A 27,098-nucleotide genomic window follows, 5' to 3' on the forward strand; every position below is an offset into this window, starting at 1 on the left:
ACAATCTATTAATTTACCCCAATGGGTGAGGTATTTGAAAGCTATATTTACCCTTGGTGAGTGAGTAGGCTGAGGTGCTATATATACCTCAGCAATGCAATGACAGCACTATGTGCAGAACAGCCAGGCACAGAGAGGCAGCACATCTGATCGCAGCCCACCTCATGGGCTGATGCATGATGCAACCAGCTGAAAGCCCTGAGCTCTGCAGAAACCCACTTGTAGTTGAAACACCCGAACATCAACCCACCCAGGGAGCCTCCAGAAGGGATCTTCTCCATGCAGAAAAGTACAAGAGAAGTGGGGTCAACTGGCACGGGACAGGGTCATACCAGGTGCGGAAGTGGACATCTGCAGGCGAACAGAGTAGTCCCTTGCTTTGAGTGTATTGCTATACCCGACACAAGTTTTCATACTCTCTATGTAAAGCCATTGTTCATTCATTCAATCAAGTGTATATACACGCACACACACACACACAGAGTCTGAAACCATTTGTCCCAAGCGGGGTCGCAGTGAACCGAAGCTTAACCTGGCAACACAGGGTGCAAGGCTGGAGGGGGAGGGGACGCACCCAGGACGGGACGCCAGTCCATCACAAGGCACCTCAAGCAGGGCTCGTACCCCAGATCCGCCGGAGAGCGGGACCTGGCCAAACCTGCTGCGCCACCGCGCCCCTTTTCAATCGAGTATTGAACGGATATTTAGTAATTGCTAATTTTTCAAAATTTTTTAATTAATTTTATGAATATGTACTACTTTATTTTACACACCTTGCTTATTCGCATCGGGAGAAATTGTACAGCTGTGGTATTATTCATCTATCCTTCTTCCAAACGACTCACAAAACACATTTATTTCGACTCACTTCTCCTCACATCTTCCATGTGCTTGCTAAAAGTGTACTGCGTTATCTGTTTGGAAACAAATAACCTATATGTGCAGTCATGGTCGTCTCATTATGAAGCACGTCGACATGTTGATCTCTACATCTGCTGGTGTAATGCACTTTTTGCGTTTTTTGCAATGTATGCTGCTTTGCAGAAAGGTGTCTGTTAAAGGAATGAACATGAAAAGTAAATATAACTCTAACCCTGGTAGGGCCACAGTACTTCTGTTTTCCATACAAATACCAGGAAATAAGAACGCATGGCTGTGTGCCACACCACTGTCCTCATTCCCAAGAATGACCACTCCAAACCTCCCCGAGTACAAAGAGCGGACTCGGTTCAGAACTGTAAATCGCGGCTGGACAGATCAGAGCAATACACGGCCATTGTCATAGCTCTGGCGCAACAGGAGGTGATGGGTTCGATGACCCACAGAGTACAGGGGTTCACTTGCTCTTCAGTTTCTCCAGCCAAATCATAAGTGTAGCACACATAATAGTGTAAACGGTACGGGAGCACATTTTAATGTTTAATGAGGAGTACAGAGTATAGGGAAGGCACTGCTGGTATTTAGGGGCATGTGTGGAGGCGGCTTGTAGTATAGTGGTTAGAACAACTACCTTTGGACCCAAAGGTTGCAGATTTGAGCCTCACATCCAGCTGTAGTACTGTTGAGCAAGGAACTTACCCTTAATTGCTCCAGTAGAAAATTACCCCACTGTATAAATGGGTAAATAATTGTACCCTTAACATTGTAAGTTGCTTTGGAGAGAAGTCTCAGCTAAATGTGTGTGTTTCATGGCTGAGTCTCACTTTCCTTTGACTCCCTTGTAACGAAGCATCCTTTTTCATGTCTGTCTCTTCAGCAATTTGTATTGGTGAAAATGCACAGTACAGGAAGTCGCCGCAGATGCCTTCTGCCTTTATTCTCCGAATGACAGTGGGGTTGGGAACAATGACTTTTTTGGTTTTGTAACGGTCTGGTGCTTCCTTTGCTGTTCCCAGGTCAGTGCTTAAAAGTATGCTCTTCCATACCACTGCCCTGGAACCAAGAACTCCTCCCCCAGCTCTATCTGCCCAGCAGTTTTGCATTTTAAATGGAAATGTCTCTGCTTACTGTGTGATGACGGCCCCTTTAGAAGACTTGGTTTGAAAGAGATGCAGGCTCTCGGGGCTGTGGGACAGCTAGCGGTCGCTGTGCTAAAGAGTGCACGCCATTTCCATCCCATTACCGCCCCATTCAGAGCCATTAACATGACAATCTTCGGCGGGCTATGGCCAAGAGGCATGCAGGGATATCCACATCGCCAAGCTGCCTCCCACAGCTTAGACTAAGGGAGACATACTGCAGAGGGAGAGAGCCACCAAAGAGAGGGAAACCACTCTAGAAGAGATCCATTTAGTTCAGTTCCATTCAGTTCCGTTTTGTGTTCCTGTGGAACAAGCAGTTTGCATTCTGGTTAAGCAACCTGGGACCGAAAGGTTATAAGTTCAAATCCCAGGAGGGGATCTCCTGATGTATCTCTGAGCAAGACGCTGAACTGTTTGTAGTCAGTAACAGTAAATAATCTTTCTGGCTACGTGTCTATGTACTTACTGCTTTACTGTGGACGAAGTAAATTAATGGGAGATGTAGGAATAATGGACTTCTTGCTATAAAGATTCATAGTTTGTTTGCGTTTAATTTGTTAATTTAACAGACACTTTCCTCCACGATGACAATTGTTATTAACTAGTACAAGTGCAATTATTAACAACCAACATTTTTCCTTATTAAAAAAAAAAAATTCTAGGAAGGTTATCAGGATTCATGTATCCTGCGTTTCATGCACCTACTCGAGCGATGAACATCGGTGCATCAAGTGGAAAGAAACAGACTAGGTTTACTTAATGACATGTCTGCAGCTATGTCTCTTTCTCTTAACGTAATGCACAAATTTGTATTTTCGCTGAGATGTACGTCGCTTTGGAGAAAAGCGTCTGCTAAATGAATAAATGTAAATGTAAATGCACTAACATTATTTGTCCCAGGCTAATACAGTGTAGTATTATATTAAAGTACTGTAAGTATTTGCCTACTTATATAGCAAAATATTAACATGCACCGAAGGCAATTTAGAGTCCCCAGTTCACCTGAAATGTGTTCTTTGGACTCTGGGATGAGTTCCACATGAAAACAAAGAAAATGTACAAACTCCCCAAAAGCTGAAAGGGATTTGAACCCACAGTCTTCGAGCTGTGAGGCACCAGCTGTATGCGGTGTGCCCATGAAGAACCACCATTGAATTGACCGACGACATGGGACATAATGTCAGTCTGTTGCTGATTTCTCTCTCTGCGTTTCTGCTAAAACGTAATTTGATGCGCAGCTATTTACATAGTATTTCATACCGTGTTACTGGTGCAAGATCTAATTCAAGAGGCGATGTTGAAGAAAATGGATCAAGTCAGAAGAAAATCTTTAAAGGAAGATGGGGAGGGGGAGGTAGCTCGGCGTTTAAAGAATTTGGAGAGACTTTATCGTTTCTGCACTGGAGACAGCTATCAGGACAGGCATCTGAAGCAACAAGCCAGAGACTTCGGGGAGCTGAACGTGCAGCTCCACTCACTCCCTGCTCATGTGCTGGGGAAATAGTTCGGCAAAATGCTTCAAGCATTCCAGTGTAACTTTCTCGGAATGTTCTTTTGTTAAAAATTTTACAGAATTTTAAGTTCTTTGCCGGCATTGTCTTTGGTGTCTCCGTTTATTCCGTTTCTTGTAGGGTCCTGACCTTCATCTCTTGGCCCAGTGACTCCAGACTCACCATTTGACATGATTCAGATTCCTCAGCGGTTTTGTCATAGGATTCAGAGGGACTCTGTAGGAGAAACAAGGACCTGAAATCAACCCCTCTCCGGCAAAGAAAAAACTCTCCATAATTTCTTTTTCTGTCCCTCTTCGGTTGCGAGACGGGACGGAGTATTTCTCTCTTTTGTGTGGCGGCCTGCTTTCAGCACTCCGCCGGCCTCCTTTCTTCTTCGGACTTTACGGCGCTAATGCATTCCTCCCCCTGGCCGGCCCGACTTGCGTGAGAAAGCCACGGCGTCGCACAAAAACAAACCGTTTCCAAGTTCATCAATATTAATCAGCCACTCCTCCACATTCAGGCTGAGCTACTGCCACTTGACTGGTAACTAGGACTCAGTCCGCTGCCTCCAGGCTCTAGGACTGGTTACATACCTTCTCGAAGTATGCACCAGAACCGCTACTAATGGAGCCGCCACCAGTGTGCACCCCCCCTTCTCCGTTACGGCACCTAGTTTGGTTCTAAACTGGTTACACGTGCGCAGATCTTCACCGAGTTGGGAAACTGTTACCAAACCCCTTTCTATTTAGGCCTGAGTCTTGTTTAAACTGAGAGTCTAGTTCTAACCAGGTTACAGGTGGTCATCCCTGTGTCATCCCATGCCTCTGCCTTCGGCGATACCCTCCTTCGGTCCGACGGTCCAACGGTCCGACGGGATGCAGACCCTGGGAATAGTGCAGATAAAGGCTGCAGTCAGAGCGCACTGAGTCCCCTGACCCCAGGGGACTTGGAGGGTCAGAGGTCACAGGGCAGAGACTTTGGCTCAATTGTGTGTAGCTTTATGCGGGTGGGGTGGGGTGGGGTGGGGGGCGTTTTCTCTTGTGCCTTTCTCCAGTTTGTTTTCTTTGTCAGGGCCTGGGGCTGACGGCCGTCCTGGCTGGGCCCGCTCTTTGTTCCTGCTCGCTCCTTTCTCCCACGTCTTCTTCTCTTTCACTGCTCAGAGTTTTGGGGAGGAAAGGTCCTAGTTGACTGTCGGGTCATTCGAGTCATTATTTGTAACCTAAAAATGTAAAGAAAAAGAAAAAGGCACATTTTACGAAACTCATTCAGTGCTTGCTTACCATTATGTCGCAACGGTCTCTTTCGCCTCCGCGACAAAGCAGAGCATCCGTGTGCAATTCCTTGGCAGAATTAAGCATCGATTCCTACAGCATGACTCAGTGTCCTGAACGAAAAAAGTTCAGCTTTTCTCAGTAACATAGAATAGTTCTGGTATCGGTTATATTTGTAAACAGACAGCAGTAGGTGCTCTAGCGGTTAGCCCTGCCACCTTCTCCTCGAAGGTCCCTTGACAGTCCAATTCCCACTGCCCGCTCTTGTGCCCTTGGCCAAGGTACTATACTGCTTCCTGTATAAATGGGAAGATCACTGTAAATAGCTTGAACATTGGAGACTGCTTTGGAGAAAAGCACCAAATAAAAGTATGTAGACCTTACACACTTCATCACGGTGCATAGTTTTCCTGTCCATATGTCCTAGTCCTATTTTTCTATCCAACAGCTATCAGATACCCCCCTGGGCTGAGATACCAGCATGGCCTTATCTGTTAACCACCTGTGTGTAACATACATCTGCAGGGCAGATCCCAGCTTTGCTGCTGGGGCTGGGGATGTGGGTGTGTTAACTGTACTGCTGTTGCCTGCTTTTGTCAGTAGAGATGAGACAAGGAGTCAGTCTCCAAGTGTCTAGCTGTTAATATCAGGGCCAGTTCCATTCTGCCCCTTATCGCTGTCTGAGACATGTGAAGCTTGGTAGTGTGAGGCTGCTCTAGGTGCAGGAATAGTGAAGCCAGTGTGAAGTGTTGCATGTGCGCTTACATTTATTCATCCAGCTGACATTTTTGTCTAACGTGACTTGTAATGTTAAGATTCCTGCAAAAATTTCTCTATTCGTAGAGCTGGGGCGCAGCGGCCCAGTGGGTTGGACCAGGTCCTGCTCTCTGGTGGGTCTGGGATTCCAGCCCTGCTTGGGGTGCCTTGTGATGGACTGTTGGCCCGTCCTGGGTGTGTCCCCTCCAGCCTTATGCCCTGTGTTGCCAGGTTAGGCTCTGGCTCCCTGCGACCCTGTATGGGATGAGTGGTTCAGACAGTGTATAGAGCTGGGGAACTTTACTGGAGCAATTTAAGGTGGGCATCTTGCTCAAGGGTACAGCAGTATGGAAGGGTTAAAGTGGCAACCTTCACATCTGAAGGCAGCAGCTCTAACTAATACACTGTAAGCTGCCCTTTATGTAGTGTGTTCAAGTGTGTCTCTTCTGTTCTGTTTCTCAAGCAGTGGGAGGTTTGCCTTTGGAATGTGGACATTCTGTCACTCCTAGCTCCTCTTGCACATGCGTGCTGGAATTGAGGACCTGTGAGGCAGTGGACAGAAAGCAGCATGTCTCCAAATACCCAGCGTTCCCCTGCACGGATTTAATTAACTGAACTGTTTTAATTTACTGAGCTTTTCCTGTGGAAGAGAACAGGGCAGGGAGGTAGGGATGTGGAAGGATACGGTGAGCAACGGCAATGTGGACGCAGAGGACAGGAAGGAGAGCGAAAGTGGAGCAGAGGGGACACATGGGGGGGGGGGGGGGGTCGTGTCAGACCAAGAAGAGCTGCTCCTGTCAGCAGTGCTTTCTCCAGCCAGATGTCAAAGCCTGGCTGAGGGGGCAAAGAAGCTGAAATACATGAAATAACAATGCAATCCAGGGGAGATAAAGGATGATGTAACACTATTGTGATGATGAATTGAACATTAGGGTGTGTGTGTGTGTGTCTGTGATTGAAGAGTAATGGACATAGAGAGGAGAAGTATTTGTACTGCTTGCCTTTACTCACCTTGCCAGTCAACTCCCCACCAGCACATACCAATATATGGGATCAATATCAGCAGCAGAAACATATGGGAAGATGTGCACTTAGACTCGTGGGGACAGATGGGTAGTATTTCAGTATATTAAATGGAAAAAAAAAAACACAGCTGTGATTACATTTGTACTGTATTTAATTCATGTTGCATTTTGGATTTGGAAATTGAACAAAGATTTTTGTGTATTTTGCCTATCCCCAACATATGTAAGGTCTCCCTGTGTTGACACCTGAGGGGGAATAGCAATGTTGGTTGTGTATCTTGTTTATCATGTGTGGGTTTTATTCTGCGTCTGTCTCTGTGGATGTGGAGGTGTTAAAACAAAGGATAAAAACAAAGTCATGTGCCTGCTTGGCAATATGCAGGATTTAATATCTGCCTTAATAGGGTGCACACAGTCTCGCAGGTTGAACTGGTTACATTAAGGTGGTACAAAGACTGAAGAGAACCACGTTGCGTTTAATATGGTCTCACATTTTCAAGAAATTCAAGGTTTCAGGCTCGATTCCTCACAGCCGCTGGGAGCTCCAACCTCCCCATTTAATGAGCGAAGTAACTCTTTTGGCAGTGGCACAGCAGGTTTGACAAGGTCCCGCTGTCTAGTGGGTGGGGGGTTCGAGTCCTGCTTGGGGTGCCTTGAGGTTGACTGGAGTCCTGTCTTGGGTGTGTCCTTTCCCCCTCTAGCCTTGTGCCCTGTGTTGCTGGGTTAGGCTCCGGCTTGCCGCAACCCCGCTCAGGACAAGTGGCTTCTGACTCTATATGTGTGTGTTTGACTCACTCTATTGTTTAGATGAACATTCAAAATACATATCCGCCTGAAATTTTGTAACTGTGTACTGCTGTGTATCCAGGAAATGCTGTATTCGTATCCACCTTTGAGATTCCACTGTTGTACCTTTGAATAAATTACTTGACCTAAATTGTTCCTATGAAACAACCGGCTTTATAAATGGGTAGACATTTAAAATGACATTATATTGATGCACCATAAGTGATGAAGCAGCAGCAATAGTAAAGGTGGGAGTACCAGTGAGATTGAGATGATGAACACGTCATGTCTCCACATTTCCTTGGTCTTCGTAATGTCTCCATATCTAGTTGCTTTGTTGACCCCTCAGACCCGCAGTTATCTGGGTGTTTCCCTGACATGAGCAGTAAGAGGATGCTCTCTTTTCCACATCCTTCAGGTTCTCAGCAGCAAAACAGCCCAAAGGCAAACCGGCCCGTGCTCCACCTCTGCAGTCGGCATTGGTAGCCACGTTTAAACTGAAGGAGTGTATCAGCCTCGATCTGTTGTGAGGCTGACAGAGCGATAGCGGTTGTCAAACTCTACAGACAGGATGACATGTGGGGCCATTCTTCCTTCAGATCCCTTGAACAGGAGACCAGACCCCTGGGAGTGCTGGCTTTACCCTGGCTCTGCACTCCTGGCTCTTCTGGATCAACAGTACAGTGTGACCCTTGAGTGCAGCTCTTGACCTCTACTTCCCCTGTAGGGATGCAGTGAAGACCACCAGTTTCTGAGGTTTGCAAGCCCAGTTCTTTTGCATTGAACATTTACATTTATTCATTTAGCAGACATTTTTCTCCAAGATGACTTACACCACAGACAACACAAAAAGTGCATTACGTCAACAGAAAGAGAGATTTGAATACAGACACATGATTCTTGAACGCATTCTGTTTGACACATTTCATTATATGAACCACCATACATCACATAAGTAGCTGCATATAGGCCATTTCTTTTAAAATCCAATTCGGCAATATCAAGTGACTGTTTTTTTGCACTCCTCACCTGTCTCTCTCCGTAAAAACACTACAACTGGGCATATTTGCTGGAGAAAGTGGGAAGTATTGACTGAATGAGAAAAACGCAATATAGCTCTCAGATAGCGTGAAGATATTTGGGCAATGGATTATTTACTAAGGCTGGTAACATGGAAGAAAGGAGCAATGTTTTGCACTGATTGTCTTGCATAATGTTCACCTATCATGTTTAGTCAGGTGGAAGAGCACTGAACAACCCATAAAATGCTCTTCCAGCATATAGAAATCTGAAGGTACACTTTATTCCTGAATAGTCTCCTTGCAAACAAGAAAATATTAGCCATTGAAAAAAGTCTTTCACGACTTTTAATTTCAAGAGCACATTTTGAAATTACACTTTGTCTTTCTCTTCTTTCCGGATGATTTCTAACTTGTGCTGTGACTGGAACTAAGGGAATTAAAAGGAAGAACAGAAAGCCACAAAAACCGGTCTGAAATAAAGTAGGTGTCCCAACAGGAATCTCCTAATCTCTTGTCAAAGTCAGGGTGGATTAAACTGTCCCTCCAGGACCCCCAGCGGGAGCTGCCCACCCTCCCTTCAACCCCTGCAGTTCCTGAAGGACCACGATGTGACCCCGTGTCCGTGCTTGATGCCGTGGGCCGAGAGATCTCTAGAGCGCGTGCCCAGCCCCGTCCTCCACCCCTGCTGGGCAGCTGCATCTCAAAGAATCCCCCTGCTGTGCTTTTAAGTACCATGGACCCCAGTCCCCCATCCCTTCCTCTTCCTACAAACACAGGCACACACACTCACTTGCTGTCGTCTTTTTGTGCGACTCCTTATAGCAACGTAAAAATCAGATACAAGGGAGATGTAAGGTTTTTGCTAAATTGAATGTGTCGGACAACAAGTGTCCAACTACTCTATCAAACATATCCAGATGTTTAAATGGGTAAACTGTAAAAATTAGATCAGATAGAGGTAACTGCTAAAAAGGAGGTAAAGCCCATGCAGCGTACTGTTAGGAATGAAGCTATGACACGGAGTTCTTCGGTTCTTTCGCTACAGCTCAGAGGACCTGTTCTTTATCTCTCCTACCTTTTAGCACTCATTTCCAGACATGATCCTTCGTGTTTGAACCAATCTCTTCTGTTTATCATTTATCACCATCAAAACCTTGGGAATGCTGCTTGGTTTGCAGACAAACTGCTGGAGTTTAACAAACTTCCTTGGAGTACATAAGTGGAAGCCCCCCCATCCGGTACCCCACTTCTTTGAGAACTTTGATACAACTCTTAGTTGAGATGATCATCTTCTCAAATCTGTTGTAAGAGATGCACAGTGTGCACTTTTAGTACAGACACTCCCAAACTAGCTAATAGAGGATGCTCAGTATACTTTGGCTGCAATGTTTGTTTATGTGTATAATGGTTAGAATGGCTAAAGCTCTGTATTGGATATCATGGTGGTTGCCGGCCTTACAGCTGATGTTCGGTAGCAGTGTTTGTTCCTATTCATTGTTTCCTTGTATTAAGCCATCAAAGTATGAGGACAATGCTCTCTTATACAATCCTAATCCTTGTCCTGTCCCTCCAAACAATAGAGGAGGCCTGAAGCACAGTTCCTCTCTCTCCTCTTTGATTGAGGAGCTGGATACCCTCACAGTATGGCTTACTTTATGGCGGAGGTAGATGGAAAAGCCCCCCTGTTTCTTAGCATGGCGGTTAGGAAAGCTCCTGCAATGGACAGCGGTCTATCCCACTTTCATGAGCAGGAGGAGGGATTTTCTAATCAAAGGAAGGATAATCTGTCATGTTTCAGAACATGGCCCACCGAGGTGATCCACAACTGAAGAAGAAGAAAAGGGGTCTGCGGGACACAACATGTTTATCTGCAACTCGCCCAACAATCTACACTCATCCGTTAAGCAATTTTAGCTTGCTGAGGGTTGTGTGGTGAGGAGTGGCCTTTGACCGCTCTACGTAGGTAAATTTGAAGGACCAGTTTTCACTTGCATCCTGTCACTCCTGTTACCTTAGTCTTGTTCCTACGTAGAACCTGGAAGGGTAATCTTAAACACAACCCCCTTTTACAAGACCGTTAATAGACTTTTGTGTTTCTATATTATACAGAATTTTCGGTAACAACGGGACATGTTTTGGTCAAGACATTGTAATTTGCTGGCCTGGATCGTCATTGTTATACCTAGAAGGAGGAAGTTCTCCCATGATGGATTTTCCAGAAATCCAGCAATGCAAAACATAGGTGGTATGTTACGACTATGTGCCACGATACAGAATGGTCACATTATCTGACTCTAGTTTTGATGGTGTGCAGAGATCTACAGATCTTCTCTGTGTTACTGAATCGCAAAATGTGAGGTAGTGCTGTTTATCAACAATTCCACTGAATGTGTGTTTGCAACATTGGCCCTGCTACAGCAATTTGGTCTCTTCTTTGCTTCATGGCCTATGTTCCATACTCAGCGGTCTAAAACCAGTATAGTTTGGTCCTTACTTAACACTCTAGGGTGTATTCTCCTCTTAGTTGCTCACTGCACCTGATATGGTCACAGGGGCTTGACCAAAGTTTAGGATACATGGAAAAATGTATTTGTTCTGCATATGGGATTTCAGAACCGCTTGTCCCATACGGGGTCACGGGGAACCGGAGCCTACCCGGCAACACAGGGCGTAAGGCCGGAGGGGAAGGGGACACACCCAGGACAGGACGCCAGTCCGTCGCAAGGCACCCCAAGCGGGACTCGAACCCCAGACCCACCGGAGAGCAGGACTATGGTCCAACCCACTGCGCCACCGCACCCCCTTATATGGGATTATTTATTATTAATCATTATTTAGCTGACGCCTTTGTCCCAGGGCAGAAATAGTTTTAAATGAGCAGCTTTACAGTGATTTACTCAGTTCAGCAGGGTATTTCGCTGCATCAGTTCTGGGTAAGTACCTTGATCCAGTTGCCGAAGAAGCAGGGACCATCACACTGCAGCAGCCCAAACCACTACACTACCTGCAGCATGCTCTAAGAATATTAATCTGGACAACGAATGAATTGTGTGCATCCCCATTATTATAAGCAACTGGGGGGGTAGTGGGGATAATATTTACACCGGGACAGTTGTATGCACTGCACAGGGAGGCTTGTGTTTGTATAGACATGCTGTATTTGTATGCAAAAGGTTAAGGAGAGATTATCTTGTTTCAGTCTATATCGGACCAGTCATTGTTTCTTAGCCTGGAACGGGAAGGAAAGCTCATCTGAAGGTTTACCTCCTCTACAGCTTCACATTTGTTAATGTATTAAAATCTGCAATTTGTAAGATGCTCGGGACTTCGGTCCCCTGTCACGGCTCTGCTGGTAGTGCTGTTGCCTCACAGTGCCTGGGCTGATTGGGTGTAGGTTTGAATCCAGCTCAAGGAGTTTGCATGTTCTCCCTGTGTCTGCATGAGTTGCTCTGGTTTCCTCCCAGATTCCAAAGACTTGCGGTTCAGGTGATCTGACAACAGTAAATTGCCCATGGTGTGTAAACGGGTGACTGCATGTGTCCATGCGTGGCTACCCTGTGATGGACTGGCACTCCATCCAAGGTTTACCCTCCTCCGCCTTGCACCCAGTGATTCGGGGATAGGCTCCGGACGCCCGGGGACCAGGCGTCCGCGGAGGCAGGCCGGAAATTTTCAAAGTCCCTTCGGGGACCAGGAGATCCTGACCAGAAGAAGTGGTTAGTGAGACTGAGCAAGTGTACTTTGCTTTTAAGTAGCAACTTTTGTAACGTGGCAAGTTTGTTTTTGAAAGGTTTTATAGATGTAAAATCCGTGTAAGTTAGGTTTGAATGTTTGAATTCTTAAATATGCGCTACGGTTTTTAAAATGATCCATTGAAAAGGAGATTTAATGAGGTGAACATGATGACTGGAGAGATAAGTTGTGCTTCACAGCTTTTGACGCACCACACCACAGTCAAGGCATGCAGAAGGTTTACCGCACAACTCATAGCCATAACAGCGGGGTTGTGGGGGGGGGGGTTTAATCCCTAAAATGTTCAACCAAGACTAATCTTCCCCCTCAGATTTGTGCACAACTCCAATGAATGCTACTGCTGCTATTTTTGCCCTCCACTACCTGACGAGTTGTTGCCACTAGTGCAACTAGTCTTGTTAGGCCACAGCCCATGGTTTATGTGGACACAAGCTGTTTCTGAGAAGCCCGGGTGGGAATATGACAACGCTCCCTCCATGTCACCTCTCTGTGTGGTCTGTTGTCAGCCACCGCGTCTCCTCCGCAGCTCCGCTTCGTCCCTGCCCACCCCGTTTATTTAGTTGTGTTTATTTACAATCTTTCGCTGATGCGGTTGGCATCCGACAGTGCGGAGGCCCCCAGAGGCCCCCGCAGCCGCAAGCACGAGGGTGGGAGAGGCCGGTGAACCAGCCCAGGAGTGCGGGGGAAGTGTGCTAATGCAGCAGGTGATGGGGGTTGTGTGTGAAGCAAGGTGGGTGACCAATGCCGGTGGGGGTTCCTTCAGTGCTGCCCGGGCGCCCCTCCCCTCAGAGACCCCATCTGCTGTGAGGAGGTACTGGGTGCGAAAGACAAACACACTTGCAAACACCTTAGGAATTAGTCCTGCTTCCTTATGACTTTGTCCTACTTGTGCCTTTGAGTTTTTTCTCTCCCGAATGTCAGCTAAAGTCAAAGTGCAGAGCTCTAATATGTTTAACAACGTGCACTACGGATCTCGGCGTAAAACGGGTACTTACCGTGATGTAATACCCCATGCTGCCACCACCTGTAGGCTGAATCCTGAGAACAATAGAGATTTTCCTCACATTTTAATTGAGTCCCCCTTTGGTCCCTGCAATCTCCATATAAATGAAGCCTGGTAGTTGACATGTTAATAGAAGCAACAGTGTCATTTTGCAGGTGTATAACAATAGAACCTTCTTTATTGTTGTTTCATTCAAAATAATGTTTATAGTGGGGTCGAGAAAGCGCTTACTACAGCATACACTGTCAATGACTCATTTACATCTACAGGGAGCCTGCTTTCAAATTAATCTGAACGGAGAGTTCTAGAATAAAGTAAATACTCCTTATAACCCCTCAGGTATGTAACCTCACCTCACAGAGGTTTAAATACCATTCAGCTATGCTTTTTGTTCCATGTTTCAAAAGAAATCAAATGACTGTATTTTCGCATCACTGTATTTTACTTTTCAATGCTAAAAGGAAGAAGAAAGGCCTGAAAAGTGACATATGTCTTGTGATCAGGTGTCAGACTGTCTGCTTGTGTATTTCGGTCTTCCTTGTTCTGTTCTCTTTCGCAGCTTTGTGCTGTTTCCAACACCTTCTCCTTTCGGTCCTGCGGTGCACTTACTGTCCCGGCTGTAAGGACTGTTGCGAAACTGGCCCTTCAGGTCTGGAGCTAAGTATCCCTCATCTAGGCCATCTTCAATAGCCCATATCCATTCATTCTCAAGCCACCCAGCTCCAGATGGCTTTGCCAAAACTGGGCAAGTATCAGTACAAGTCATAGCACATAATCATGCCATCAGGGGGTCAACAAACCAGCATCACGTTTAATGTATAAAAAGGAGGACGAACTCAATATTTACTAAACTGATGCCATTTTCAATGTGACTTTGTATAAAGCTGCCCGCACTGATTTGCCAGTTCATACAGCAGGGTAGCTTTTTATTGCAGGGTACATACCTTGTTTAAGGCTACTATAGCAGGAGGTGGGATTCAAACCTGCATTCTTCAAGCGGAAGGCAGCAGCTCCAACCCCTATGTTACCCGGTGTCGTATATTCACTCGTTTAGTTGATGCTTTCCTCCAACACCACTTGCAATGATTCACCCATTCATAGAGCTGGCTAATTTTACTGGAATAACTTAGTTAGACACCTTGATCGAGGGTACTACAGCTGGAGGTGGGATTTGAACCTTGGACCTTTTGGATCCAAAAGCAGCAACTCTAACAGCTATGCTACCAGCTGTCCTGTATTACTGCACTGTTATTTTAATTACATTTCATGTAATTTACACCCGGTGCTCTACTGTACGCCCAGAGTGAGTGGACTGTGAAGCTCTGAGAGTAGAAGAGTGCACTGAGATAGTGTGACTGTAGCCATTTGTCCAGCCTGCCGGGCTGGTTTTGATGAGGGCTGGGGGAAGGGCAATGTTAGGATGTTCCCTGTGGAGAGGGGCAGTCTGGCAGCAGCGTGTGGCTTTCTCAACATCAGCGAGTAGGATCTATGGCCGGCTTCTAGCACATATGGTCCCCTCCAGGCCCGATGCTGTCTTGTGATCTGCGAGCGCAAAGTGATCTTTCCTTATTTCGTAAGGGTCGGGCTGGAGGTTGGCTTCTGTTACCATTCTCACCCTTCTCAGTAGCAGCGACAGACTGGCACTTCTGCACATCTACCATCATGTCTGCTACGCATCATCTTAGCTTCCCCCATCCATGCCTGGAGTGAGGTGCCGCACACCAGGGCAGGACACAATACCTGGATTTCACGGGGACTGGGAGTCAGTGTGAAGAAAACTATAATCAGCAATGGTAAGAATACTACGGTAAAATCATGGGTGAGAACTATTGGGGAGATCATCATGGAAGGCTGTTATTTTCATTCAGGTGATTGTAATCAGCTAACAGGCAAGTGCAGCTGCTGTGCCCTTTACCAGGGTAATTAATTTAAATTAGTGCTTTATATGCTCAGCTGTGTTTGTAGGTGGCAGGCCAACAGTAAGCTTTGGAAGTGGAAAACATGAGCAAAGGGCTCTCATAATTAACTGATAAATAAGGAATTTTGCCCCTGAGTGGGCAGAATGTAAAGCAGATTTTTCTCATTTAAAGGATGCATTCATTCAGACACCTTAACCTGGACCCGCCCACCTCTGGCACGTCCCCCACGTGCGAGACTTTAAACAAGCCACCTCTGCTCTGTCTATCATCAGCAGTTCCTCTTTCCTGGGCGATCAGCAGGGTTGTGAGTAACAGGCAACCTCGCCTGATTGCCATTTCGTGCGCTTCCTTGGAGGATCCCACAGTGTTCTTCCTGTGATAGAACAGTTAGCCGATAATTGCTCTGCATCAGCAGGTTTCCCTTCGTTGACCATTAATATGGCATCATTCCAAGTACCGAGGACTTGTCTTCTACTGGCTTTAGTGTCTTTGAAGTGAAGAATCAGAACCCAACAGGGGTTTTTGAACTCTAAAAGATCCTAAAGGCAGCAGAACACCAAAGGCTCACAATCCATTGTTTCTTGTATATTAATACACATGTACAGGTCCTATAAAGAGTATGAGGGTCAGTCAAGAAGTATCAGCAATATATTTATTTAAAAAAAAAATACACAACTGCAGATACTTTTTGACTTACCCTTGTATTTTCAATCATGGTAGAAGAAGGAACTCTCCAAGCTGAAACTGGTTTTACACTTCAACACATCAGTTGGTGACACAAGACCAAATGTTAATGTGTTTTCCTTGGGCAAAGCTGCTGAGTAAGACACCTGCACTGATTGGCAGACGGGTGCTATGGGGAGGGGGTGACGGTCTCGGCCAAACTGTGCCCCCCCGTCACCCACGGGAGTGCCACACAAATGCTGAGAAAGAAAGTGTTTTGGGAGGTCTCTTAACAGATGGGCTCCAAAGCACACAAAAAAAGGTCCAAAAGTCTGTTTGCTCGTTTAACTGGAAAGGATAGAAGCAGGATGCAGCCAACGACAATCTGTGGAACGATACGGAAAAACAAACTCGCAAGTCCTAATTTAATTACTGTAGAGGATGTGTGTATAACACACCATGCTTAATGACACAAAGTGAAGACTTCTGCAGACTTGATCCCTCCCCCCCGCCCCCAGCGTGAAATCTCAAAATTTGTGCATGTGTTTTCAAGTGAACATTTTTAAAACTTTTCTAATGTTATGCACATCGATTCAGTCTGGGAAATGCCCTTGGTGGCGTGTAGAAGATTAAACTCCTGACATTCGTCAGATATGTAGCCGTCATCCGAACTGACGTGCGAACGTCTTTTTTAGTGACCCTGCCAGCTAACGCAGAGGACTCGTTTCATGTCTGTGGGAGCAGGAGACCATGATCACTCGCCCTAGACGCCGGGCGTGTGTCGGGGACGTGTGTGTGAAACCTAATGGACCGGCAGTGGTGAAGCGGCGGCGGCGACGAGCGGCAGCCTGTGCTTCCTTCAAACGACATTATCTGTGGGCCTTGATGTGAGCCAGCCTGTCAAGGCAAGAGTCCCGGAGCAATTTGCGTTCAAGAGCTGAGCAGAATAATCATGGGGGAAAAACCAGGGTGGAGGGTGGCAGTCTTCTCTGGTTGCGGCTCTACTGACAGCCAGAGCGGCTGATGAATAAATATCAATAGACCAGCAGTTTTGCTCTTGAGGGACAGGTATGATTCTTCGTCTGTGCTACAGCAAATGGGAACGCGTCTTGGTTAACGTAGTTCTTGAGGGCGCGGACTCGCAACCTGAAGACTGCCAGGTCCGATCCGAGCAAGGTACTCATCTCAGAATAACACACTAAAAATTTCCATCTGTATGAAACTGTAAGTGACTTTGACGGCAGTTCAAGTGTCCGATACGCGAAGAAGCGTTTAAGCATTACTGCAGCCGTGTTACCGCAAATAACAACGATTGATTCTAGTGAGCAGGCAAGGAATAAACAGCCTGCAAAACACAAGGATGTCTTTGGCAGCGTGAGGTGTCCCTTTGTGACCACGGTTTTTGGAACCGAGGGACCACGGCACACGCGGCACATACCTGCCCTTGTAAGAGCTTGTTCGCGTTCCCTTTTCGGCACAGGGGTCCCACAGCAGCGTGGGCGAAAGGGAAGCGGTAATGAGCCTAGATGACGCTGGCATGGTCGGATGTCACTGAAGACCCCAGACTTTCCGGCCAGCGCAACGATCAAGTTCCTTGTCGTACGTAACCCATCAAATTGCTTACACGTTTTTGGTAGGAGCGTTACGTGTCTTGAGCCATAAGTTTGCGTCTGGGCCTGTGCTCCCACATTGATTAGGAATCTCTGAAGCTCGGATGTGGTAAAGGAACGGTGACAATCCCTCGCCGATCCATGACAGTCAGCTCTCAAGCGGCGCTACCTTGGCAAGCGGTGAATGGAAAACGGTCCCCTGCTTTGCGCCTCGTTGCGAATCGGCTCCTGCTTGATTTCGGAGTGACCTGGATGCGCCGACAAGCGCGTGGGTCGCGCTCAAAGATGCCGCCGTACCGGGTGTCTCGGAAAACCCGATAACCTCTCGGATCCGCAGTAGTGAGCAATTCCGGGAGCACCTCGGCAACCAACGGCGCCACGGTTAAACTTAGCAGCGCTTAGTCAGCGGTAACGAACACGTCTGCCTGGAACCTGAACGGCGCTCGTGCCTGGGGGATTCTGCGAGAAAGTGCGCATTTGTAGGTGTGTTCATTTTGATGGTCAATTAAAAAGTATGTCTTTTACCATGTTTGGGTATCCTTTAGTGCCACCCAGTGGCTGTCGTACCCGTGCCGGGATTGCGGTACCGGCCGCCGGAAAGGGCGACCGGAAGGACGGCATTTGGCTGAGAACTTCAGAAACTATGACTGCGTACAAACCGTGGGCTGAAACGTAAAGGAACTGTGTCAAAGCGAATGCCGCTGGGCCCTCGAATGATAGGAGGCCGTGTACAAATGACATGTGACTAATGAGATGAATAATTGCAAACACGCTTGACCGATCCTTGTTCTAAAAGCATTTAAAGTCATTAGAAGGGCACATTTTATTTTTCATTTCTGTTTTGTTTGGCAGCACGTACAGCGTGAAGTGAAGCGAGAGGAAGTGAGGCAGGAGGGGCGAGTCTGGCTGCAGACGGATCGCGGGCTGCGCGTTCTGGGATTGCTGGGGCTAATAAAGTGGGCGCTCTGTCAGGACCGGCGGTCCGACAGACTGTGTCACACGGGGGGCGCTCGGGGGGGGGGGGGGGGGCTCTCTGAAATGCGCACAAGGGCCACAGTTCGGCGGAGTGCTCGGCAGCACCTTTGTTCAGATACTTTCCCTCTGTAAGACTCTGAGTAATAACTTCATTAACGCTCCTGCTTGGAGAGGAGCAGGGTTCCCCCCACAACGAAAGTGAGGCATAGTGGCAAAATACTGTACCGGTGTCTGTGTGCCGTATTTAACATTTCATTTAATGTAAAATCAACTGAACTATTTCCTCCTTCCCCCCCCTTTCTGGAGATGTGAAGATGTTACAATACAGAAATGGAGACACGAGCGCCTGTACGAAAAATTTAGCTCGAAGCTGTTTCTCTACAGTTTATTGAGATGTTGGAAGACTGTAGTAAAAACGGCTCAAATCAAGTCATTCATTTTTTTTTTTTCCCCTCCTAAGTTATTTATTTAATTTCTTGAGATGAAAGGAATTGTAGTTATAAATTGAAATCCCAACCCTTCAGAGTCTACAGGGAAAGATATATATATATCTATACTGTATCTTCAGGCCAGATCTTTTATCTCCCCATGATACTGTGACAACATGGGTGGATTATTTTGGGAATTTAAGAAGCAATTTAATCCAGTCAAAGATTGCTGAACAGGAGGTAACGGGGATAAACAAATCAAAACAAAGACCATGAATGAAACGACCCCCCTTTCACCTCCACCTCACTCTGAAATAGGTACATTCCTGAAAAGCTAATCTCCCTAAAGTGGAACCATTTGGCTAATAATCCTATTAGCATTTGGAGTGCTTTAGCACCCTGTGGGCCGAGGACTTCATAGAGTCTGCATTAAAGAGGAGGGGAATCCTCCAGGACCGCAGTCCGTTTACACTGTGCTGACAAGTGAAGGTCTCCTTCCTGGCATCTTTCTGGAGCTGAACGGTCGCCTTGCGGTCGCCTTGCGGTCAGAAAAGCCCAGGGATTATTGCAGAACGCCACCAGCCAAATTGCTCAAGGCTCTCGCGAGAAAGCCTGCGGTGCTTCGCGTGTTTTCGTAAAACGTCCGCAAAATCCAAGACCTTGCGCATCGCATCGAAATGATCCTATTTTTAACGAACAGACCATCGGCTTGTTACAGGCATATAACGTAAGCTTTCGGATGTCGTTCGAACAATCGGCGCAACAAAAATGATCTGCGATTTCCGAAGTGTTAATTTAAATGACTCTTAGATCGATAGGTGCGTCTTTCCCGTCGCTAGTTTGTGAAGATTTTCCTGGTTGTGATCTGTGGATGTGGGACCATGTGTGTGAACCCACATTAGAAGCAATAGTACCATGTGTTTAAGACTTGGGGGGGGGGGCAGTAGTGGGAGGAGCTACTGTGCCTCCACCCCCCCATTTCCTTTATTCCACTTTCAAGGCTATTGTTTGAACTTTAATCGGAGACAAAGGGGCAGGACGGAGGGGCCAACCAGGTGCTCGTGGGCAGATGAGAGGTGTTTAACGCAGAAGTAAGAATCCAAAAGGAGTGGATTTCAGCCAGGTGACCTTTGAAAAAGACACACACACACAGATAGACACACACAAACCTCCTGTCCCAGCAAGCCAGAGCCTAACCCACCAACACAGGGTGTAGGGCTGGAGGGGGAGGGGACACACCCAGGATGGGGTGCCAGTCCATCGCAAGGAACCCCAAGTGGGGCTCCAACCCCAGACCCGCCGGAGAGCAGGACCCGGCCGAACCCGCCGCGCCATCATAGATCCGCAGCAACAAAACAAAAAAGTATAAATGAAATGCTACTTGTGATGGCAATATGTTCGTCTGACTTCAGCTGCCCAGCCATGCGGACGTAGCGTAGCGGTTGGAGAAACTGAACGTCCTGCGATCGAGTCCCGAATCCCACCGCAGCTTTCTTGAGCAAGCTGCTACTCGCCCTTAGTTGCTCCGCTAAAAATGAGCCTGCCGAGTAAATAATTGAAAGTATCTTAGTGTACAAACGTCATTTTGTCAGCTCCTTTGGAGAAAGGCTTGAGCTGAGTAAATAAATATTAATAATGATGTACTGTGAGAGGGGGTGCGGTGGCGCAGTGGGTTGGACCACAGTCCTGCTCTCCGGTGGGTCTGGGGTTCGAGTCCCGCTTGGGGTGCCTTGCGACGGACTGGCGTCCCGTCCTGGGTGTGTCCCCTCCCCCTCCGGCCTTACGCCCTGTGTTACCGGGTTGGCTCCGGTTCCCCGTGACCCCGTATGGGACAAGCGGTTCTGAAAATGTGTGTGTGTGTAATGATGTACTGTCTTAGAAGGGTGTAAGTTTGGGTGCCAAGTGGGACACAAGTGATGTACTGTGAAAAGTGCTGGTTAATATGCATAGCGGCGGTAAACAGCAGTAATGCTAATAGTCCCACAACTGCAGTGGAATAAAATCCCAACCTGAAAGGATCAACAATATTTATGCTCTTTTATTAGTCAACATCATGACAAGCTGACAGTATATGGTTACAGTCCACGGGGGCCCCTTCCAGACAGACGGGCGGAAGGTCTTTTTCCAAGCAAAGTGCATCGTAAAAAGGAGGAATCGCGAACAAACATGAGGTCGTTAAAAAACACAGAGACGATACGGTTGCCTTTATCGATACGGTTTGCCGGTGGTGTCACAACACGGTGCCCTTGAAGTCCCAAAGGGCACATTCAATCCAAAGTAGAAACAAGGTGAAGGTACTCTGGATGACTATTTCACTGCCGTAATCGTCCGGCGCTCTTCCGTATCGACGCAAAGCCCATCTGCTGGCCCAGGAACGGCCGAGATTGCCGTGAGGCGCGCCGATTTCGGTTCGAGGCGTCACGAATTCTGTCTGAAGTGTCCTTCGTACGGCTATGGAGTAACTCGATTTATAAACGCGTAACTGGAAATATCATTCGTGATTCTATTATTGTTAGAGCAGAACATCCAGCGCAGACGATGCGGGTCGTGTCAGGGCTGTCCGAACGGTACGCGCCGAGTTAACAATCGTCCGGCGCGTATTCCCGATGCGGGCTTTTTACAACGGAGGTGTATGAAACGAAAGTTCCCGCATGCTCTCCGTCATTTTCGAAGCATATCCGAACGGATGCGTGGAGCGCGCAGTTAAGTTCGGGAGCGGTTCTTAGGAGCGGCGGTTTTCAAGGGTTCGGCAGAGACGAAACCAAACGAGTTCCGTAAACCGGGAAGGGAGAATCAAGAACTCGCCTCTACCCGTTTCCCTTCCAGTCGCGCCTCAACGGCGCTCCTCTCTGCGGTAATTATAAGTCCGAGTGCATCGCGGGTCATCCTTTGAACGCGGAGGACCCCAAGGATTTTCTCCTCCCTCGCTTTCCTCGCAGCAGAGCTCAACTTCACACACACAATGTACGGGATGAGAGTAGGGATGAACACAGGGTGCGAAGGGTGCGTGATGCTAGTGAGGTGTACGGACCCCCCCCCACGGGCTACCGGCTGTGTCCGGGGCTCCGCGCCGGGACATCACCAGCACTTGGTGAGAGGGGCAAGCGATGGTTTCATTCGCCGCCCAGGGCTGAAGATGTCCCTTGCCTCCGTTTCTAGCCGCACCCCGGGGACCTTGAAAATTGACACAGCTGTTGGCAAGAACGACAGAGAAGGACAGGACGGTGAGTTTGTCTCCTTAGTCCCAATTGCTGCAAGAGTGGACCTGCAGGGGTCTCACCTCGAGGTGTGTGTCTGGGTTTCGCTGTTAACCCATTCCTGAGCCTAACTGGTCCGGTTGGTAGCGACTCAACCGCACCAAAAATGTACGATATGAAATACGGAGAAATATGGCAGTACTGCACTTTTTGAGCGCACGGAAATAAAACTCTCTCTCACGCACTGTCTGAAACTGCTTGTCCCAAGGGGGGTCGCGGCGAGTCGGAGCCTAACCCGGCGGCGCAGGGAGCAAGGCTGGAGGGCGATGGGACCCATCCAGGACAGGACGCCAGCGTATCGGGGCATCCCGAGCGAGACTCGAACCCCAGACCCACTGGAGAGCAGGACCCGGCCAAACCCGCCGCCCCACCGCGCCCCCGCATAGAAATACAAGTAATCAATTACCCAATTTGCAGAGGGGACTGGAGCAAACATGACCAATGAAAAAATGGGCTTGAAACCCATGATTTACAGCATCTTTTCCCAGAGTGGAGAGAACCTTGTGCCGAGTTTCCCGAAAGCAGCAGGTCTTAATTCGACAGCAGCACACGGCCGGTGCTGGTTCTGAAGCTGCGGAGCTGCTCCTCCCTCGGGCTGCGTGCCTTGGTCCGCGGGGCTGTGCGAGGACAGAAGGGCCTGTGACAGAGGTTGGGCGATGAGGGGATTAGGCCACCCACAGCACGGCTTCCACGGGCCCCGCTCAAGTGGAGGGGAACCGGGCTCTGCCGAGAAGCTACGCGGGCCCACATGTTTGCGGTTCCGTCAGGGATAAACAGCGAAGAGGGTGGGATGTGGCGAGATTTTATCTGCTTCCCAATCATAATACACAAAACTAAGTGGCTCGGAGCTTAATAAGTGAAGAAATGGAGCTTATTTAAACTAGAAAAAAAATGAATAAGGATGCAGAAAAGAAGCAAAATGAATAAATTTTTTTTAAAAAAGCGAAGCGTAAAAACGCACAAATAACGTGTTGCTGGTTACGAACGTTCCGATAGTTGGATAGTTTAGGAAGCCCAATTAAAGCATTTAGAGCGTCATGCTGTAAAAATGAAGCAAACATCCTTGAATTCGGGCCTCTGGGGACAGCTTTTTGGCGCCCCTGACTCCACATTCACGCAGGAGCCGGCTGGAGACGCAGAACAAAGAGGAGCGCTGTGTGTGGTTTGAGGCCTCCTTCGCTCCCCGGTTCCCTTCTCTCGTCCTCTTGGCAGAAAGCAAACTATCCGACTCTAAGCCGAAATGGGTATCGCTGTAAAATATATAAATATTTTGATCAGAACGAAATAATACATCATGACAGAACCTCCCCCGGTGTAACTGTTATATTCTGTTCATTTTTATACGTGGTTAAGATATGAGTAAACTTTTATGTCACTGATTTTTTTTTTTTTTCTTCCTTTTACTGAATCTTTAGTATCATTACTTGCCTAGTAATCAAGAGGGGGCACGGTGGTGCAGCGGGTCTGGCCAGCTCGCGCTCTCTGGTGGGTCTGGCGTTCGAGTCCTGCTTGGGGTGCCCTGCAATGGACTGGCATCCTGTCCTGGGTGGGTCCCCTCCGGGTGGGTCCCCCCCTCCGGGTGGGTCCCCCCCCCTTCCAGCCCTACTCCCTTTGTTGCCGGGTTAGGCTCCGGTTCGCCGCGACCCGACTCGGGACAAGCAGTTTCCGACATTGTGTGTGTGTGTGTGCTTATTTATCAGATACCTTTCGCCAACATTTACCTTACACAGCTGGTTCATTTTTACTGGAGCGGCTTGGGGTTACCATGCTCAGGGATATTACAGCAGGAGTGGTGATTTGAACTCAGGTCCATTGGACAAGAATGCCTCCAACCTCTACACCATCTGCTACCCCTTAATATATAACACAGAACGAACCCTCACACTTTTACGTTTACGGGTGCTTTTCTCCGAAGCGACGTACAACGGAGAGGAAAGAAAAGCGCGCTTCGCCGACGGGCGGAGAGGGAGGGATGCGGCTGTGATTCTCAGAGTACGGTCACCGAGTCAAAAAACCCACCGCTTTTGCTGATGTACTTTGCACGAGTAGCTGCGTGGAGAATTGGAGATAGGCGATCGGGAGAGGAGCGTATGCCGTAGATTCAAACAGACATCAAGGATGCGTTATTGATTTACGCCTTAATAGCACGCTAATGCACTTCACGAACATTTTCAGTTTTGCGTCTCTATGCGGGTGGACGTCGACCGTCCTCCTTCAGCGCCGATGAGCAGAGATAAAGCACGGTGCCATCTGGGTTTTTTTCCAGTTCGAGCGCCGCGCCTTCACCGTTCCCCTGACCCCTGGTGCGCTCAGTGGCTCCAGCAGCCTCTCTCTGTGCCAGCTGTCAGCATCCACCAAATCATTCGCATCCCCTCGGATGCGTACCGCCTTGACGAAATTTGAGAGCACAATACGTCGGTGTGTCACCGCATGAATAAAACAATTTTTTTTCTTTTTTTTACCGCCATCGGAGGTGTTTTTAACAGCAGGGAACGTCACTGGGAGATAGAGAGCGGGCGGGGGCGGATGAGAGGAGAGAGACGCGGCAGAAATAGCGGTCTTGCCGTTGCCCGGGCTTCTGGCTACCGCACGGCACTGCGATAATGAGCCCTCATTAGTGTGTGGCATTTACCCTTTTGTTGGCTTGTTGGTATTTTAATTCCACCAAAGACGTCCGAGGAGATGGGCCCGCGCGCAGCCTCAATTAAAATAATTTGAGTTTCGCATCTTTTTCTCCCTTGCATATCAGCAGAGCCCGAGGCTGGAGACGGGGTCCGGCCCAGTAAACCGCACGCTGTTGGTTTGCTGCTTCGTCTGGGTTGTCCCTCATTTGTACCCGTGCGCGTGTTCCTCGGTGCAACCCTGAGCGCGGGATCGGGGTCGGAGTTCACTTTGAGTTTCCCTTTGGCACGCGGGTCGTGCCGACGGACGTTTGTCGTCACTGCATGTCCTTCCCCAGGACAGCTTACGTGCTGTACCACTCCTGTCCCATTCAGGACAAAAAAATATGCCTTTCTCTACATCACTATTCTATTTAGTGGACCATTTCGTATTCTTCGGCTGAGATTTACTGTGTTGATCCACACTGTGATGCTGTGTCCTTTCCTGTGATACAGTACTGCTGTCATTTTCTCAAAATCAGTGCTAATCTGCATATTTGCCCACTTATACAGCTGTGGTATTTTTACTTCTTCAGTTCGGGTAAGTACCTTGCTCAAGGGTTTGACAGCAGGAGGCAGGATTCAAAGCCGGGAGCCTCAAGTCCGAAGACGGCTGCTCTAACCATCGTGCCGCACCATAATATAGTGTACTATGGGGTAAGTAATTTAATACATAGTAGCGTATCTGATAGACTGTGTTGTGTTCGATACTTGTCGCGGGGGTCCGGTACTGCGGGGAAGCGTGCTCGAGGATATACGTACTGTCTCGGAGGTGCATCAGGGGAGGTGGCAGGGTGCTGAAGTAGGGGTGCAGCAAAGCGTCCTGGGCGGAAATGCGGTCTCGGGGGGCGGGTCTGAGCAGCTGCTGTGCCAGGTCCTCCGTCTTGTAGGGCAGCTGACCCAGCCTGAGAGGAGAGGCAGATGAGTGTGCTGCATGTGCAGGATGCTCACATAACAACTAACTCAGCCCGGCGCCACGCGCATACGTCAGCGCGCGGAGACGAGACGGATCGCACAGAGCTGGGACTCCGCAACCAGGCTTTCGCTCTATCCGGCTTCGCCGCCTGTCCCGATCTCGTCACATCACGTGTGGGTGAAGCGGTTTCCTCTTCTGCGGGACCCCCTGCCGTGCCTGGCGAGAGCAGCTGCAGCGTCTCTCTGAAGCTGGATACAGTCATTGCCAATGCAGTTGCAAGTCCCCAACAGGACCTTAAAGATTCTCACAGTTCTATAATTCAGCGTTCCATCAAAATAATAAAGATCATAATGACACATCCTCCTCTCTCCCTTTCTGGAGCGCAGAATCAATCGGCAGTCCGGCGCCTTAGTGTGAATTTGCTGCAGTTAGTTTATGCAGCGAGCGATGCTTCTGCTTTCACATTTATGTCACATTCTGGATGTCTGGTACCCTCGGTGTCTGTTTATAGCTCCTCTGTGGGCTAGTTAATGTTACAAGAAAGTAGGTCTCTCCAGGGGGGTCTTTTTTAATTAAATTTGTCGATGAAAACAGAAATGCGAAGGAAAAAACCTTTTCATCAAAGTTAAATGGAGCCGCATTAAATATCTGAACTGAAGGCCCACCCCACACACACTGTTCCTTTCCTCTCCCTGCTCTTGCTCGCCCTTCTTCGCTTTCGTCCGCTGATGGAGTTTTGAGGCACTGTCCCCCCCCCCCCCGCATGAGCATCACGTCAAACACACACACACAGACTGAAGCCACTTGTCTTGAGGGGGGTCGTAGTGAGCCGGAGCCTAACCCGGCAACACGGGGCGCAAGGCCGGAGTGGGAGGGGACGCACCCAGGACGGGATGCCGCTCCATTGCAAGGAACCCCAAGTAGGACTCGAACCTCAGACCCACCAGAGAACAGGCGCAGGCACAGGCCAAACCCTCCGTGCCATCACCCTCCTCCGTATCAAACAGCCATCCGTCTATCTGGCATCCGTGTTTTTACATCGCCGAGACGCCCACTGGCCTGTCCGTGAATGTATGTGTTTTTTGCTTTCCGGCACAATTCGACCGGACGCTGAAAGTTATTAAAATAATGTGTTCACGGGCATCTTTAACTCCATTCAAACTTCCCGGCGCATTGCAGCAGTTGCACGAAACTCCTTTAACGCTTCTGTTTCAATGCGAAAAGTTCAAATGATAAACAGCCCGAAGTGGGCGTGTCCAAACTCCGTGGCATCGCGTCTGGCCGAGCGCTCATGTGATGTCACTTATTCTGAGATGCTGTCAGACAGTAATTCTGCAAGAAACAGTGATTACAATTCCAGCCAAGGGTGATTCTTCTGGCAGGGAATTGCAGGATACGTTTTGGACCTCTTCCGCGGTGTCACTTTGGGTTTATAACGCATCAGCCTGCCCCGTCTGTGATTTATTTTTTTTTTAAGTCAAAGGTTAAATAATAGAGCGCAGTCGGATCACGCTCTGATCACGGCTTCTTTTGACAC

The 27,098-nt window shown here is 48.2% G+C and overlaps 2 protein-coding genes across 4 annotated transcripts in view; one reads left to right on the forward strand and one right to left on the reverse strand.

Moving 5' to 3' along the window:
• mpp4a (MAGUK p55 scaffold protein 4a) overlaps positions 1-27,098 on the forward strand; it is an 81,603-nt gene that overhangs the window by 14,408 nt on the left and 40,097 nt on the right. The window contains exon 1 of one of the 2 annotated variants that reach the window (XM_029256819.1): positions 14,397-14,926. The exons of the other annotated variant lie outside the window; for it this stretch is intronic. The gene's annotated coding sequence lies outside the window, so the exon portion shown is untranslated. Of the gene's footprint in view, positions 1-14,396; positions 14,927-27,098 lie in introns of those variants that run through there. 2 annotated transcript variants of the gene reach the window in all.
• The window catches only part of cdk15 (cyclin-dependent kinase 15), a 30,905-nt gene continuing 24,426 nt past the window's right edge, over positions 20,620-27,098 (reverse strand). For both annotated transcript variants that reach the window (XM_018729571.2, XM_018729570.2), the window contains 2 exons: positions 25,408-25,550; positions 20,620-21,919 (listed from right to left, as the gene is read on the reverse strand). In XM_018729571.2, coding sequence (XP_018585087.2) covers positions 21,807-21,919; positions 25,408-25,550 — 256 coding nt within the window. In that variant the 3' untranslated portion in view covers positions 20,620-21,806. The remainder of the gene's footprint in view (positions 21,920-25,407; positions 25,551-27,098) is intronic.

Source organism: Scleropages formosus, chromosome 12, assembly GCF_900964775.1.
Source record: "Scleropages formosus chromosome 12, fSclFor1.1, whole genome shotgun sequence".
Classification (NCBI taxonomy): domain Eukaryota; kingdom Metazoa; phylum Chordata; class Actinopteri; order Osteoglossiformes; family Osteoglossidae; genus Scleropages; species Scleropages formosus.